General features: G+C 38.7%; 1 protein-coding gene across 2 annotated transcripts; it reads right to left on the reverse strand.

Annotated features, from left to right (window-relative positions):
- Nucleotides 1-1,869: 1,869 nt before the first annotated feature.
- On the reverse strand, nt 1,870-18,222 carry mgat1b (alpha-1,3-mannosyl-glycoprotein 2-beta-N-acetylglucosaminyltransferase b). Of its 2 annotated transcripts, XM_040120859.1 has the most exons (4): nt 17,365-18,222; nt 16,660-16,741; nt 9,105-10,389; nt 1,870-3,096 (listed from the first exon to the last, which is right to left on the reverse strand). In XM_040120859.1, exons 3-4 carry the CDS (start codon nt 9,972-9,974, stop codon nt 2,395-2,397), a joined length of 1,572 nt encoding a protein of 523 aa, XP_039976793.1. In that variant the 5' UTR covers nt 9,975-10,389; nt 16,660-16,741; nt 17,365-18,222; the 3' UTR covers nt 1,870-2,394. The 2 variants fall into 2 exon arrangements, with proteins under 2 accessions (XP_039976793.1, XP_039976794.1); XM_040120860.1 differs by lacking the exon at nt 16,660-16,741.
- Between the last annotated feature and the right edge of the window lie 233 nt (nt 18,223-18,455).

Here is an 18,455-nt window from a genome sequence, read left to right on the forward strand (position 1 = left end):
TTCTTCCTAAGCGTTACGAGGTAGCAGTAGCAAGTAAACGAGCATATTACAGTGATTAATTATCTCAAATCGGTATAAATGGACAGCAAATGGTGAACGGACTGCACTTATGTAGGGCTTTTTCTAGTCTTACTGACCACTCAAAGCGCTTTACACTACATGCCACATTCACCCATTCTCAAACACAATCATACAGCGCTTTTCTATACATAAAGCGCTTTGTATGCACACACACTCACACACGATACATCAGGGCAATTTTGGGGTTCAGTATCTTGCCCAAGGACACTTCGACATGTGGACTGGGGGAGCCAGGGATCGAACCACCGACCTTCCGGTTAGTTGACCACCCGCTCTACCTGCTGATACTTACTAATCACCTTGGTCAACCTGTGTGACAACAAGGAGTTAGTGTGCTTTGTGGAGCACTTTTTAATAACTTCCTTTTGCAAGGAAAGCTTTTTACAGACATACTGTATTTGTGTTGGTTGGTTCATCGGCTCTGCTTTCCTATCTGTAAAAGTCACTGCACCCCACTGAGTCTTACCCACTTCATTTGAAGCATACCGAGGCCTTAAATACTGTGAGATCATCTCTGCTTTGATTTAGTGCTGTGCACCATCATCACTGTGCTTTCAAGGCCATGTTCATAACCTGATCTAAGAACAGGAGGGCTGATCGTTCAGGAAAAACTCCACCCTTGATCCTCCCGCACTGTTATACATCTGCTACTTGTCCTGTACAAAACATTCTCAGGACTATTTTATCATGAAGTGTCATTCAGTTTTTGATGTTCTTGCTTTCTGGCATCTTCACCTTCATCTAATTCAACAAAAAGTTTCCCACAAAAGCTTAGTCCCCTGTGAAAATACAACAGCTCTCCCTAAAGTTCCGGTATAGTGAAGCTACTGCAGGTGTAACCCTGATTCAGGACCATATTCACATATCACAGTCCTGCTGTTATCTCCTAGAACTCAGACACCTCAGTCACTGAGCAGCTCATAAAATTTGTTAAATAGTTTTATTAATACAGTACATACTCACCTGGAGGGGTAATCTTCTGAGCAATCTGTAAGGTAGGAAAAAAACGACAACAGACGGGTGTAAAGTAACAAAAAACACCATTTACTTAAACCAAGAAAGATCTTTTCTATTACACTCAATCCCAATCATGTACAGTAAAAGATGGCGCAGAATGTCTTCCTCGCACATCTCTCAGCAGCAGTGCACTCAGTGCTGCCACTGGTAGACAGAAGATATACATATTACAGCAAAAGTACAGAATAAAACTTTCTGTAGTTTTCAGCCCTCTGGTTGGTGAGCAAAAAGAAAAAAAAAGTGGATTGTACTGAAATCAATAAAAGAGCTCATTCTTGGTCAGACCAAAGCATCTTGCTGATTATTTTGCATCCATTCAACATTCTTCCCATACCAGATTTAATGAGCTGCTCAATGACTGAAATATCCCGTTCTATGAGAAGCTTTGCGATCTCCTGGAAATTGGACAGTGATACAGTTTGTTGGTCCTGGATCAGAGCTACCGTAGTTTGGGAATTTAGTGTCTCTGCTTCTACTGCAATTCCTTTTCTCTGTATCATTAATGAAGAAACTTTTCATCTTTAATGAACTTAGGGCTATGATTTTAATATTATGACTTTGTTCAGCACTGGATAGGGCCTTTGTTTACCACCTAAAACCTTGTAGAAGCTTTTCATCTTCCTTTGCACACAACTCTGCTTGTGGTTAGTTTTATAGACTTAAACAGTAACATGATCTGAAGAGTTGGGTCAATTTCAGCACTTTCTTTCAAAAACTTTGCTAAATGTAAATAAAATTGAAAAAAAAAAAAAAAAAAAAGATGTCCCAAGATTTTACACGTGTTTTTTTTCTCCCAAGTTCCAGCTAGGATCACTGCCTGTGTGTGACCTCCACATGCTCTTCCTGTTGACAATTCAAATTATTTTCTGCTACCAACCTCCATTTACAGCTGCTGCAAACAGCGAAAATGTGATGTTAAGTTTACATTTGGCCAATATTCACAGGAATAAAAAAAATACATCACGCGAAATGGGCCCAGAAAGCAAGGCACATTGCCAATAGCTGTTTTTAAACAGTGTTTACGGGTGGAGTTTTCCTTTCTTCAAGTCTGAACTCTATATGAAGTCTGTGTGGCCCTGAACTTGCTGATCCTGAATGAGCACCCTATTTTTGAAGCTTCCCTAACAAACAGGCCAGGGTCAATGCTCCACTGATATGCAGCCCCATCTGTGCTGCTTTAATTCTTTCATGAACCACTGCATCCGCTTATATTCTTTGGTCTGAGAGGATGTTCCTCTGAGTAAGGCTCTCTCCCCTCTTCAACCCCATTCACATTGTACCTTCTGGATCAGTCTCTCAGCTCCAGCTGATGTCATACTGCATCCATCCCTCTGGTGGAGCCAAGAACACCCTTCGGCCTCGGTACAGGAAACTGACTATGCCCCTGTAACCTGTACGAGGAACTCCAGATTTCAAGTCGTCCATCACCCCCAGATTTCGAGCAAAGACTTTAAAACTGTCCCTGCTGGAGTACTGCACCCTGTATGGTCCAGGGCCTCTTAAGTTACCCCCTTGTTGGAGTTCCTCAATTTTCACCAGGGGTACGCTGTAAACCTCTTTAATAAACTTTTCATCATACTTCTCTTTTAGCAAATAAGACAAATTCTGTTTGGTAAAAGGCACAAATTGAGTGTTTAGCTTAATATAACGAAGGTACTGGTCAAAGAATTGACCTAAACTCACGCCCTTTCGGCCAAAGGTGATAGTCCGTGAGATTTCAGGCCGGATGCAGGAGCGATCCTTGCGTTGCTCTGGTTGACGCATCCAGTCATCCCAGAAGGCCAAGGGCCATTTGGGTTCCAGTTCATCCCACATTTCCTTCAGCAGCATCCAGCCAAGACCCGGGAAGAAGTCTGTTCTGTAGAGGAGTTCAGCCTTGGATGGATCCACCAGGGCGTCTCTGCCATTATCGTTCCAGGCAGAAACACACCACAGGGTGGGGTCAGAACGCAAGATTGGGTACAGAGCTCGGAAATACTCAAAGAAGTCTGGTGCCACCTAAATGAGAGGAGAGATGCACAGTGGTGAGATGCTGCTAATTCAGAATTACAGTGTAAAAAAATTGGAGTAAACCATTCTTGACAAGTTCAACTTTTAATTGACAGTTTGGGCTGATTATCATCATTTTAAAATCTTTAACTTATTTATCTCTCGTTACCACAGAGCCTGTAAGGCCTTAAAAGAATACCTTCATGTTATTACAATATTGGTCTTATTTTCATAGTTTTGGTCATCGTTTCTACTAGTAACAACAACAATAATACTGTTCGCACCAGGTTAATAGCTGAGATTGGGAACACAGCAACATGCACAACTACAATCCTGGAGCTTGGTTTCCAACCTGTTAGACTGTATAACTTCTCATGTTTCTTCACCTATCAGACTTCTTTTTCACTGTTTTCATCATCACTTAAAAAAAAATGAGTACCATGTTATTATTAATGATAGAAATGATGGGTAAAAAACAAAACCAGAGTTGTGATACAGATTATCCTTTTAAATTAGTGATTATTTTTGCTCAAAGCACTGAAAAATTACTTTTGGAGAAGTAAACCGCAGCATCCATCTGCTTAATCAGTTTTTATTATGACTTTCTTGAACAAATATTTTTCCAAAGGAAAACTAGAGTTACCACATCGCGGTTGTAGGCCTCCGTCAACCAGTCAAGTTGCAGTTTACATCCATGTCTATCCAGATTCATATACTGTTGTATACGGTATGCAGTGAAGACTTTGAGGCAATTCAATAAAAAGTATTGTGTATTTTGTCATTAAATAAAATAAAGTTGTATATAAATGGCATATAAAAACTTTTTGTGGGGTCAATGTGACATTGTCCTTTGAACACCAAGATCTTGGGGTCGTGACATGATTAATGGCGGGACAGAAGAAAAACACTTTGCTAAAAAAAATTATGCAAGATAAATTTGTATGTATTTTTTTTTTTAGACTGTTCTGTCATTTTTGTGACATATTAGATAATTTTAACTCTCTGGGCTTTGAACAATCATTGAAATGAAACCCAGTGAGAGCTTTAGAGGGGAATTGGACACTTTCCATCTTCAGACCCTCAGTTCAGACAAAGAAAAACTTCCCTAAACAAGTCTTTTCAAAATACATGGGTGTTCTAGTGGAATACAGGTTTGAAAGAAAATGTCTTTGCAACGTCCCTGGTTCAAGTCCGGTCAGGGACATTTGTTGCATGTCCCATCTCCTTCTTGCTTTATTTCTTGTCATTTGTACTGTCAGCGATCAAAAAAGGCAAAAATAAAGAAATTTGTGCATTTAGTTGGCTGCAAATAATAAGTCTGTATGATGGAGGACTGAAGAGGTTAAAGGAATTTTAAATTTCAATTTAAGGAGAGATTAGCCAAACAAACAGAGAGAATTAATTCCAGAGTTGTCAGTGTTAAAAAAGAGGAAACCAGTGGAGAACAGTTATATAAGTACACCCAAATTTTCCCCACTCACTGGCAAAATAATTGCTGATTTAGAGGGCACAGTTTCTCCCTCAAGCTCGTGGTTGAAGTCAAAATTACTTTGAATTTCCTGTAACTTATTTCCTGTTGCTTAAACACTTTTTACCAGACAAATGTTCATTTTGATGTTTTTATCTACTTCTAGCAGCTGGAGTGAGGAGATTCACTGACAAATCTTCTGTTCAGTGCCAGCACATGTAATCCAATCATCAATTAAATGTGCTGGGATTACAGCTGTTCAGATGATCAAAATCTGACATGTGTTCTCTTGCCCAAGTAACAGTTATTGTTTCTGTTGTGATTCAAAACACACACAACCCTCTGAAGGTAAATATGGTATACATGTATAAATATGCTGTACAATGGTTCTGATTGGCAACTAGTCTGGGCTTTGAGAAAAACTAAAATGGGTAGAGGGTACACATAGTCTGGTGAAGCTGCAGCTGCACATTTTGAGGAAACTGTCTTCAGTGAATTCTTGAGACAAATGTGGAACCTGTGGAACCAGTTCCAGTCATTATTAACCCACATTTGTGCGTAAGCCACATGTAATTACACTTGTAATTACAATTATGATAAGGCTATCTAACCTCTTCAAACCTTCCAGACCTACCAGTCAGCATAATCATAAACTCATGCTGTGTCTACAGGCACTGTTTAAACTATCATATTTTTTACTTTATTGTTTCAGTTCTGCTGGAGATCCAAAAGTACCAAATACAGCTAGTAGTGGAAATTTGCACAAATTAATGCATGTGAAATTAGCAGTATTTCCATTTGAATGGTGCAGGCATAAAAACACAGGGTCTTGTTTGACTCTTTCATTCAGTGTAAAACATCATACAGCTGCAATGAACAATGGAAGGGAACAAACAATGAATAAATATTATACAGTAGTGTTAATTTTGTTAACGAAATCTATGACTAAATATGAACAACCTTTTTTTCCACGAATAAGACAAGAAAATGACGAGACATCATTAAACACTAACTGTGACTATATCTACATGCAATATTGTTGGCGACAAAAAGACAAGACTAAAATGTAGTTTAATTTATAACAACTTTGTCAAAATCTCAATATTTTCGTTGACAAAAAAGGAGACATAATTACATAGAGCGTTTTTAAATAGAATGACCTAATCTAAATGTCCTTTGGATGGCTGCTCTGCACATTTCTCTTCCTGTACGCTCAAGTCATCTTTCTGGTGATTCTGCACACCAGCAGCGCACGAGCACACCCATGAACACACTGCCAACAGTGCTAGACTGGACCTAGCTATGATCGGATAACATACAGTGAAGGGAAGGGAAAATGACAACAACAAAACAGGTTGATGTTTCCATGATAGCTAAATGTAGTCTATTTGCAACATCTACTGGTTATTAAAATGCACAGCATATTATGTAAGATTGTTTTGGGCTTGAATAAAGTCTGTTAGGCAGTAGTTAGCTTGCTTTGGGTGCAGAGAGGTTCCAAATATTTTCTTAACAAATGTATTTAAATGGTAGAGTACAACCTATTATATAAACTTACTGTATAACACAATGTCGTACAACACTACCAATAAGGCCTACAAAATTACAGAGTTAAATCAAAACCTTTCTGGCACAGTCCTGCCAAAACTGAACATAATGATTGTGGGATTTATTGCAGTGCTGATGTTGATGTTGATTTGATTGTGAGGGGTTTTCTTTTTTTCTGGTTACTTTCTTATTGACTCATATTGCACGTTTTAGATTGCCTTGGACTTGCTAATGTCAGACTTAATTTGAAAATCAGTTCTATATGACATCAGTTATCTTATATGACAACAGTTTGCTGAAGTTTGACTAAAATGTTCATTCTTGGTATAGACTAAAATGTTTATGTTTTTCTTTGACTAAGATGAGACTAAAATTTCCAGAGATTTAGTTGGGTAAAAGTTGACTAAAAATAAAGAGTGAGGTTGAGTAAATATGACTAAAACTAACATGGACTTTTCATTTCAGGACTTAAGACTAAACCTAAAAATAGCCGACAATATTAACACTATTTTAAAGTCAGTATATGGACACAAACCATTGAGTTTCTCTCTATAATATTGTAAGGTCTTGATCATACTCTGTAAAGTGACTTGAGATAATGTATGTTGTAATTTGGCGCTATATAAATAAATTCAATTGAAATTTTTTTTTACTAGTTTTAAAAAAAAGGTACTTGAGCTGGAATTTAAGTCAAGAGCTAGTTTCATAGAGATCTGTTTAACTAATCTGTAGCATTAGGTCAGTTTTAGTTGTACAGTTAGACCAATCTAAGTAATTTAGTGTGTGACTAGATTAAAGGAATAGTAAACTTTGAGGGATTTACTGTTAGCGGCTTTCTTTCTGAAAGTTAGGGGAGAAGATGGATATCAATCTAATATCTCTGTGTTAAGCTCACTGACTAACTTGTATCTCATTTGTTTAGTCTTTACATAAACAGAAACATAAAAACATCAACTTGTCTTTTACAGAGTTACATGCTGAACTTTTTCTTGATGAACAACAGTATATCCATCAGCCTAGTTCTTCTGTGCAGTGTCTCCAGCTATAGTGGGAATTGCTTGATACAGCCAATGGAAACAGTTTTTGGTTTGGGTCTCTGTACACACACTTGTTACCAAACCTTGCAACAACACTGTGATGACAAGATTTTGGCAGAGCTGCACACAGCCAGTGCACCCAAAAGTTGATCGTCAACAAATATTTCCAGTATGTAACTCTTCCTATAATCACAAAGTTTCATAAAATTCTGCTCGTGTACAGATTAAACATTCTTTATACATGTGGTTAATCAGTGAACCTAGAGGTGATGGTAGGTCTATTTTTGAACTTTGGACTAAGCCATGCTAGCTGTTTCACCCTGCTTCCAGTCTTTATGCTAAGATAGGTTTTCAAAGCATCCTGATTCCAGCTCTGTACTTAACCCACAGACGTGAGATTAATATCCATCCGAACATCTCACTCACTGAAAGAAAGTGAATAAGCTCATTTCCAAGAATGCTGAACTATTCCTTTAAAGACAGGCCAATTTTGAATCTATGCTACCCTGCTGGCTATGGTACATCCAGGCTATCTATTATGCAGAGGACATAATATCTCCATGAAATAGAGAGGTCTAAGAGGAGAATGAAGCCCCAGAAAAACACTGATGAGTGTTGTTGTGGATTGTTAAAACAATTTTGAGGTGCAGTGGTTTAAGATGCTGTTAATAAGTCTAGACTAAGCCTATGTCGGTGCATCAATATTACCACCAGGGAGGCTCTCAAAGTACCATTACAACAATCTCTTTAAGCTAACATGAATGGAAAGTGTGAATGTGGGTGCAACAACACTGCCAACATTGTTAGCAGTGTGCTTTCCCCAAGACTCAAATATAAAAGGCCTGATGCCCAGGATCTGATTGAGTGATCAGCTCCTGTAGCCAGCAGTGTCCATTGCAGTCCTTGCCCCATCTACTTTGAACTCAAGTGCCCTGCTGTCTCACCATTGTAGACAATTTGATATTTTTTCCAGATGTAATCAGCTTCTCATTCCTCTTGGGATAATGGTGTCTGTCAACGCCAAATCAATTTAGTATGCATACTCACATCTTTGATTACATTCAGCAGGATGAAAAATGTGACAGTTCCAAAACTCATCCTGATAGAAACTGATAGTGGCTGCTCCAATCATTTCTTTGCGTTCTGACATGAGCTAAGATTTCAAATGCTTGTTGTCACTGCTTAGTCATCTACTTCCTTCTTAACACTGTCTCTATCTTAACCTGTCTACGTCTTTCAGCTACACTTGAAGATGGCAGGCAGTGACACTCCGCTGAAGACACTGCATGCTTGTAACAACCACTGGACACAGCACACAGTAGTACTAGAAGTAGTAGTAGTCAGGTAGTCAGGATACAGTAGACAAGAGTCTTTAGGTCAAATGCAAGAGTCGTGTGCAGGAGTATGGTGTGGGGCGGCTGGTCCGAAGCGAAGCGGAACTGACATTACATGTCCAGTGGAGTGAATGATATATTTCTTTTATTTAAATATAACGTATCATGAAGAGAAGAGATCAGTAATAATGTTGAGTGTATATAAAAAAAAAAAATGTACACAGGAAAAAGTATGAACCAACAAACTACAAGCACCTAACCACTTAAAATACCAAAGATGACAACAAAATAAAAGTTTGTCAGAGCTATCAATATCAAGGCCAAATACAATAGATTTACTGGTTATTGAAGACTCAACATCCCAACACAGAAACCCAGTCAAACCAGAGTGCCCTATCTGGGTATCCTGGTGGTCTAAGATACTAACATTGCACTGCTGCACTGAGTCTGGTTCAAGTTCATCCAAGGACCCATGTCATATTTAAGTCCTTCTTTCTCTCCTCTCGTATGTGTTTCTACTGGAAAACTATCCAGTAAAAGCAAAATGCGACAAAAAAAAACAAGCTATCAGGGATGATAATGCCCACTGTAGTTATGTTAAGACAATCAGGCTGAAGTCAGAGCACTTACCTCTAGGTCATCCTCCACTATGACTACAGTAGACTGGGAGAAGGTGTTGAACACTTGGTTGAGTGCCCAGCGGTAATGTCGGGCAATTTTGTAGTAGCCCTGGAACTTCCTGTGCTCTGGCCGGACTCTGATGTCCGACAGGTCCGGTTGACTTATGTGCGTGACTTGATCTCCATATGAGCCAATCACACGAGCAGTATCAGCATGGCCACAGTCCTGGCTGACAATGATTGGATATAGTTGTGAAGAAGGGCGGTACTGTATCAGTCTGTCAAGGCTCCGTTTTACCGTCACTCTGTCACAAGCAATAACTAGAATGGGAATGATGACCTCTGGGCTGGCAACAGAAGTTGCCAATTTATTATTCTCAACAACCTCTTCCTTTATTTCAATGAACTTGTGCTGTAACTGAGAGTCTGGAGCTACTGCGGGAATAGGCTTCTTTGTATGTTGTACTTCAGTTTGGGCCCTGTCATCCAAACTGTCTTTGAGAAGAAGCGGAGGCTTCGATGGCCAGTGGACAACCTCTTCTTTGACTTCTTTTGTATCATCTGTATCATCTCTTTTCCCAACGTCTTTCTGCCGAGCCCACACTGCTCTGTGACTTTCAATCTGCTTCAGTAGCTTTTTCTGGGTCTCAAGTTGAATTTCAACCTCCTCTGCCAGCCGGATCACTTCCCCAGCCAAGTTGATCTGGCCTTCTTTCCCTTTGCTCATGCCCCACTCCTCCTTTCCTCCTGGTTCGGCTCCACCACCTTCTCCAAGGCGGCCGATAGGAGGGCGACCCCAAAGATAAAGTAGAAGCAAAGCATTCCAGGCAACAAACAGGAAAGCACCACATAGTATAACAGAACCTTTCTTACGAACCATGGCCCAATGACACTAGAAAAGGGATGGGGTTGTGAAAAAGGCTGCAGGTAGGGAACAAGTGATGGAACCAGAGTTGAAAATCCTACAGACTGAGGTGGCAATCTCAGATGGGCAAGAAGTTGATATCCAGTCACAATGTAATTATTTCCGATTGGAGAGTCATTCTGTCTTTTGGCTAGGAGGTTGTCAGGCAGAGGATTGTCCAATTTAAAATGAATTTACATGATCTTACTGTGCAATTCATGCATTCCATGAAATCCCAAAGAGACAGGGCAATGAGCTGAAACAGGACTTTAAGAAGTTCAGCAAGGGGAAGTTGCAAAAGTGCAGATGAAAGTTAAAAAAGGGGGGGAAAATGGGGTCACTTCGGGTTGAGGGAATGTGACTCCTTGGATGTTATCCTTCAGCCATCGTCCTGAAAACAGAATAGGAAAACAAATAATAAGCAGAATGAATGCAGCTCATTTTTAATTTAAATAATGAAGCAGAAACAAAGGCCTCTTTCAGAAATGCACTGTAAGTTTCTGTAAACTTCTGTATAAGTGTGCTATTCGTAGCATCATGTATCAAAACTGTTCAGTATTAAAGGCTATTTTTATTTTACTATCAATTTGGATCGATTTTCGCAATTTTGCTTCTGTACATCACCAGGATGGATATGAAATGAAGCCATCAAGATGTGACTTGAAGTGTAGACATTCAGCTTTAATTCAAGGGGTTAAACAAACAAATGTTGCATTAACCGTTTAGAAATTAGACATTTTTATGCATAGTCCCTCAATTTTAGATGCTCAAAAGTAATTGGTCAAAACAACATAATTGCATATATATATATATATATATATGGATTATTTTTATTTCTTGGATGAAAATCCTTTGCAGTCAATGACTTTCTGAATTCTGGAACCCATGGACATCACCAAATACATGAGTTTCCTCCTTTGAGATGCTTTGCTTTATTACAGCCGCCCTCAGTTGTTGTTTGTGGGTCTTTCTGCCTTCACTTTTGTCTTCAGTAAGTAAAAAGCATTCCAGGTGGGTTGAGCTCAGGTGACTGACTTGGCCAATGAAAAATATTCCATTTCTTTGCCTTGAGGAGGTCTTGAGTTGCTTGGGCAGTGCGTTTTGGGTCATTATCCATCATCCATCAGTTTTGCAGCATTTGGCTGTATCTGATGCAGATATTATAGCCCTAGACACTTCAAAATTCCTCCTGCTACTTTTATTAGCAGTCACATCATCACTAAACACCAGTGACCCAGTTCCACTGGCAGCCATACATGCCCATGCCATAACACTGCTCCACCATGTTTGACAGATGATGTGGTATGCTTTGGATCAGGAACCGTTCCTTTCCTTCGCCTTACTTTTCTCTTCCCATCATTCTGGTACAAGGTCATCTTGGTTTCGTCTGTTTTTAGATGTTTTCTGGCAAAGTCTAATCTGGCCTTTCTGTTCTTGAGTGTTAACAGTGGTTTGCACCTTGTGGTAAACCCTCTGTTTTTACATTCATGTAGGCGTCTCTTGACTGTAGACTTTGAAAATGATACACCTACCTCCTCGAGAGTGTTTTTGACCTAGCTAAATGTTTTGAAGGTGTTTTTCTTCACCAAATAAAAGAATTCTGTGATCATCCACTTTAAATGTCTTCTGTGGTCTTCCAAGCTTTCTGTTGCAGAGCTCACCAGTGCATTCCTTCTTTTTAAGAATGTACCAAACTGTTGATTTGGCCACTCCTAAAGTTTCTGCCATCTGTCTGATAAGTTTGTTTTGTTTTTTTTTCCAGCATAATGAAGGCCTCCTTCATTTGAATTGACATCTCTTTGGACCGTGTACTGAGAGCTACCAAATACAAATCCAACACTTGGACCCAACTCCAGACCTTTTATGCGCTTAATTTTTCATGACACAGTGAGAGAACAGGCCACACCTGGCCATGAAACTGATCAATTGTCCATTGTCCAATTATTTTTGAGCCTCTGGAAAGGAGGGATTATGTATAAAAATTGCATTAATTCCTAAACGGTTAATGCGATATTTTTGTTAAACCCCTTGAATTAAAGCTGTCTATGGAGGTAAAAATACAATGGGGGACTTACCCTAACCATTTTGAGGATGTTTAATATCAAGTGGTCATTTCAGCTCTTTATGTTAATGATCCTATCAGGTTTGCACAGAATCAATATGGAATTTTTCTATTGCATAGACCAAATCCCAAAAACCCATCACTTTATCAGACAGACAGACCCAGCAGTTTTTAATTTCTCTTCAGAAATGGAGATAAATGTGGAGTGACAAGATATTTCTGGAGGCTCACTTCCCTAAACAGTCACTTTATATTAGACGCCCAGAGGGGCTGACAGGACATCCTGTTCATCTCAATGTGATGTTCACTCTTACTACGCAAATTGTGAAGATGTCAAACTTTCAAGAGAGCCTTCATTCATCCTCACTGATCATGAGGATCCTCATTAGAGGGGAATACCATTTTCATTTTTTTTACTTAGAACATTACAACAGTTCAGACTGCCTTGCAATATGGCGCAAACATGCAGAAAAGGGAAAAGAAACTTGGGAAAAATGAGATGGTGGATAGCGAAATAAAAGCTGGACTATCAACTTTTTAGAGAGCTGGTTAAGTGCGAACATCAGAGTGAGGTGGACTTCAGGTGATCCGTGGTTCTGCACTACAACCAATTTTAAAATGGATTATAAAATATTAGCTACTCTCTCACTCTTAACACATTGCACTATTTTGCCAGTTTCGCACAGTGCTTTGACTAAAAAAATCTAACGAGAACAACTGACAGGACTTGATCAGAGGGCAGACAATGAGTGTCCTTCAACAGTACACACTGTGTGCTAACATCTCCCAACTCACAACACCTACTGTCCCAGACTGGAACAATTCATATTTGTCATTGGCACAACAATTCAAATGTGTGTCCACACTGTAGCTGAAACTTGTGATGGGAGCCTCATAAACAGCCATTCTAAAACATATTAATTCTACAAGACTGTAAACAAGACTACGTCAAAACATAGTATATGGCTGGTCCATGTACGGTCAATGAGTAAAACTGAGGATGTAGTTGAAAACTGTTGTAGAAACTGCTGTAAACAACTACTTTCAATGGAAAGAAGCTAAAGCCTGCTTGAATAGTCAGTAAATATTGGTAGATGACGTAATATGTTAATTGGCATAAGCTTGAGGTCATCACGTCATATTTGCATTCTGCCTAGTGTGAGTCGGTTTCAGCCCTTTATCTGTTTGCTTCTCTCCGACTCTCTGTGCTCACATATACAGTATCTTAATACCACTGAATTCCCTATAAATCAATCAAAAGGCTACTGTGATCTATGTGAATCCCAACTTACTGTAATGATTGAACACCTACAGATTCTATAGTTAACACTAACTCTGGTTTCGTCACAAATCCGTAAGTGAGCATTCTATTACATACTCATGTTTAGATTTAGTATCATCTGTACATCTTAATGACATCCGATTTGTCCCAGCTAGAGATACTAGGACTGTACTAAACCCATAAGAACATTCACAGCTGAATAACTGTATTGGGGAAGATACAGAAATCCCAGAGACAGAGATCTAAAAATATAAGCTACCTTAGATGCTAGATCCCATTAGAAGGAAGTCAGAAACCTTTTTTGGTTTGGCTAAACCAACCCTTTAAATTAACCCTCTATTTAAATGTCTGTCAATACTGAAGATTTTGCTGTGCAGTCAAAGTCCAACCTCCCATGAACAAACAGATTACAGTACAAAAGTTCCAGTCAAATAAAACTACTGAATGTCAACAGTCTATATGTGACAGAAAAGGTTTACTTTGTTGTAAACTGATGGAGGGACGAAAGAAGTGAGTGAGTGGAGAATGAAGAAGGTCACACTGACTCCTCCACTAGAGCTCCTCAGAATTAGAGAAACCTAAACCAATTAGTGCTGATAAATATAGGCCCACAATAATCTTATAAGGATGGATGTTAGTAATGGATTTCTGGCTGTGCTTCACTGCTCTGGGATAGGACAAACTCTGCTCTGCAGGGCATTAACATATCTGACTTGTTTATCTTGGTATTACCACCACCTCAGAAAGTTTATAGAGCAGTCATGTTTGAAGTAGGGGTTGACCGATTTGTTTTTTTTAAGGGCCAATACCGATACAAATTATTAGTTATCAAGGAGACCAATAACCAATATTTGGAACAGATATATATTTGCAGTAAAAATTAAATTCTTCTTGACAAAATTTAGAATAACACAAACTCCAACTCAAAACTTTTTTGAAATGCTATTAAGCATAGGAGAACTTTTCAACATTATCTGAAAAGAAAACTGTAGGGAGCTCCCAGCAGCAGTTCTTATAAATTGAACTCAAAATGAATAAATAAATAAATGAAGAAAATAACCATATGTACTGCAGGTGTCGGTTGACTATAATACTCCCATACTGCACTTTTAGACCTTTTCTTAAGTGCATCCATTTATAATGAGGGTTTAGAAAGAATTTAAAGTGGAGCCGCAGGCTGCCATATGCTTAATGTACAATTATGCCTCATTTATTACTACAAAACAGGTTTGAAAAGCCTTTAGTTGGTTTCAGTTATTAAAATGGTATATATTAACATGTGATATCAGGGAACCTGTATTTCAAAACTAGGCTATATCATTACTAATGATTAATATAGCTGAATATATACGATAGCACTAGAAGTGACTATTCAATTCTGACATCTTTACATCATGTATGCAGTCCATGTATGGATTAACACAGGCCTTAGATGCAGTTTGGTTATGTCTAAAGTCTCTAACAGCAATATCTTGCACTTCCTACAAGAAACAGAGTCAGAGACACTTCAGTAACGTTGCTACTAGTCGTGGGTTAAGACAGAGTATGACTGGCCCTGGTAAGTGATGTGCAAGAAATAATGTTATAGTTGATCCACTTTTTTTGAAAGTCAACTGGCTAAAATATGGCTCACCAAATGAATTTGTTGATGTTCGCCAAAGCATTCAAGCTAGCTCTATCAGACTCGACATTAGGTTACGTTATCATGACCATCGGTTACCTACAACATGTAAAAACACCAACTCATACGGGTGAGTAATGTTACCTTTACAATACAGTAGCAAAAATAAGTTCCAGTTGCACTGGCACCAGGCAGTTAATCGGTTGACCCCTACTTTGAAGAGTGGCAAATGGTTGTGGTTAGGGTCGGGGTTAGGGTTGTGTACAATTACAAATAGAATCTAGGTCTAACACTCTACAGCATACAACAGGACTGACACTTTCAGCAGTTTTATACTTGAACTCCTTTTTATGTCAGTGACACATGTACAGGGTTCTCAGTAATGTCATATTTGTGTCTTGTGGTGTAATTGATTACTCTGCATGACATTTAAAAAATAAAGCCAAATTTACAGGCATTATGAGAGAAATAAACATTATATTCTCAACTGGCCGTAAACTCAAGTCTTCAAACAAATTTTTCAAAGTAAACTTTTGTTTTTAAGGGGCTGCAATTAGTGATTATTTGCATTATCAATTAAGCCATTTTTTTTCCAATCAATTGTTTAATCTATAAAACACAAGAAAATTGTGAATATGTCAATCACTAGTTCTCAGAGCCTAAAGTTACTTATTCAGATTGATTGTTTTGTTCTATCAACAGTCCAAAACCCAAAGATATTCAGGTTACAGTAATTTAAAACTGGGAAAAACAGTAAATCCTCCCATTTAAGCAATTGGAATTAGATCATATTTGGTGTGATAAATGACTAACAATTAATTATCAAAATTGTTGCTAGGGCTGACCCCAATGCCTCAAAGCTTCTCCTGTTGCCATGGTAATTGACATCCAAATCAGTATTTGAATGTTACAGTTTTGATCATCATTATTATTACTATTATTATAATTTTAGATGCATTATCACAAAAATCCGAAATAGCCCATGAAATAAGAAATAATAATTTTTAATAGTAATAGTTTTGTGTCACAGCTCTCATCTAACGTTACCAGTACTGACACCTGCACTGTGACACTTAAGGTTATAATGTTAAGCTTTTGTAATGTTAAAGAAGTTACGCTAAATAACAGGAACACCTCTATGCATAATCCAATTAAGTTCCACAAACAGCACCACAAACTACATCCTCCAATTTGACCATACGGTCGAATTAGCACTTCTCTCAAACAATTTCAACAAAAACTTAACATTCCAACCTTCATGTAGGTAGAATTTACTGCAGGACTGTTGGATTAAACTGCATTAGCTAGGTGTACTTAATAAACTGGCAACTCAGTATATATTTTACCAATCTTTTTGAAGAAGTGAACAGACTCAGAAATGACTCAAATGATCATCTTGACAAAGAAAGGGGTAACATGAACACTTTGTAGCAGACTGGCAATCTAAGGTGTGTTTTACCTTGAAACACAAAAACTCCATGCAGACACACAGTGATGTTGGGCAACAATGGATCAATTGATGTAGAAAAGTTAAAATATGAGGGAAAGGGAAAGAGAGACAGTCTGAATACTTTAAGTCATTTAAGTGAGCAAGGGGGTGTCAGGGACAGAAGAAAATCAGACACTTAAAGAGATTATGGCCCAACAAGAAGTGAACTAAAGAGCTAAGGAATATAAAGGGTAAAACTAACCGTACCTGAACTCGGATCAGCCTACAGGTCTGTCATGTTTCCCCTTCATACTGTAGTAAGTTAAGCTTTGTAGACAAGAGGAGCGGACTGTGAACAGAAAGAGATGGTGGGCAGAGGGAGGGAACTGTTGCTCTTCTCACAAACTGTACCAGCTGAAACTCTGTTCTTTAACCCCCTCCTTCCTCAGTCAGACAACGTGGAGCTGGCTAAAAGGATCATACAGTATGCCGCAGGCATGAATCTACTGAGGCAGTGTACCACCAAGCTAATGGTTCACATGACTACACTGTGGAAATGTAATGACAACTAAGAGGCAACGCCTCTGAGTTTGCTTACACTAAATACTATTTACTTTTAACTGATGCAAGTGTTCACATTAAAAACACCAGGTGTCTAGTTTGTTGAGATGAACCCCAGCTGTGACGCTTCACATACTTTCATTGAAGGTATTAAGCTAGCTGAAATCCAACTATCGGTTTGCTAAGTTAAAACACAAGACCCAGTGGATTTTAAAGGCAGCGTGGTCATAGCCAGTGTTTTGTCATCTCTACAATCATTTCTGAGCATCAGGGACTTGAAGAATGCCGTAATTGCAAGTTAAGTCGTAATGCTAACGTGCTGTTAGCTGGCTAACGCCAAGCCGCAGCAGTGACAGTTTTTTCATTCTGAACGAAGACGTGAATGTAGCAACTGGAGCCAGTCTCACTCACCTTTCACATGCCGTTCTGAACGAGTCGGTGCGACTTGCATCTTTAAAGGACACGAGACTCGCATCAAGCTGCAGCACTGACCGGCTAGCTGGCTAGCTAGCTACCGTTAGCTAGTGGAGCCACCCATACATTTTGTTTCGGTGCCACATTCACAGCACATCTGTGTTGGTACACAGCCGCTCCACTATCGCTTGCACCTCATCCTCTGGGTCACATTATTCCCCCAACTCTGCTCTTTTATCCAACACCAGTGCTGGCTAATGTTAGCAGGCTATAGTGTGTGCTCCGCCACAAACGTTACACTGCCACCGGCATGTGTAACTACAGTGACGTTTTGCAGTGAGAAGTCCCTTCCGATGCCCTGGTTACCCTGCTTCAGTTTCTCATAGTCCAGCTGGGTCCACCACAGTCTACCTCTTCTGATGACGGCATTTTTCATTTGACTACACTGAATTACACTTCCGGATTATTGACTCGTGTAGGACCCAGTTGACCCGACCGGAGCCGGAGTCTTATTCCTTATAACTTCACTATAAAACTGCTAACTGCTATCACTTAATAGTAACAATAGTGTACGGTAACAATACATTCCATTTAAATCTCCCTAATCTACGATCTCTGTAACAGCGATATCCAAAGTATTGCACTTCCATAAAGTTTGGGAATTTGAATGGTCAACATTAAAGCAGTAGAGGTCGTTATCCTTACTTTTATTCCCTATTATGGTCAAGCTCCAAAAACACTGGTTCCTACACTTACTATAATGCAAATTAATAGCATCTTTCATTTGAGTAAAGTTAATTGTATTCTAATATTATTATAAGTCTACAGTATTATATAACAGACCTCTAACTGTTAGTATAAATACATTAAAAGAACAGCTAATTCTATTTTAATATGCAAATACAATCCCGTACCTTCTTCTACAGTTGAATATTATCTTCTTAAAATGTACTAATTTAAAAGTTACAGTAATTAAACACTACTTGCTGCCAGTCCATTGTACATTGTGCCATTTACAATGTCTGACTTTTAGTCTCTTTTCTTAGCTTTATGTATTCATATATTTATTATGTACTTTGATTTTTTTT

This window comes from Xiphias gladius, chromosome 24 (assembly GCF_016859285.1).
Source record: "Xiphias gladius isolate SHS-SW01 ecotype Sanya breed wild chromosome 24, ASM1685928v1, whole genome shotgun sequence".
Classification (NCBI taxonomy): domain Eukaryota; kingdom Metazoa; phylum Chordata; class Actinopteri; order Istiophoriformes; family Xiphiidae; genus Xiphias; species Xiphias gladius.

Excerpts from the sequence above, each read along its gene's own strand:
- mgat1b (XM_040120860.1), bottom strand. The coding sequence starts at position 9,974 with ATGGTTCGTAAGAAAGGTTCTGTTATACTATGTGGTGCTTTCCTGTTT. Across the intron at positions 3,097-9,104 it reads TAGTGGAGGATGACCTAGAG|GTGGCACCAGACTTCTTTGA; the intron begins GTAAGTGCTCTG and ends CCTCTCATTTAG.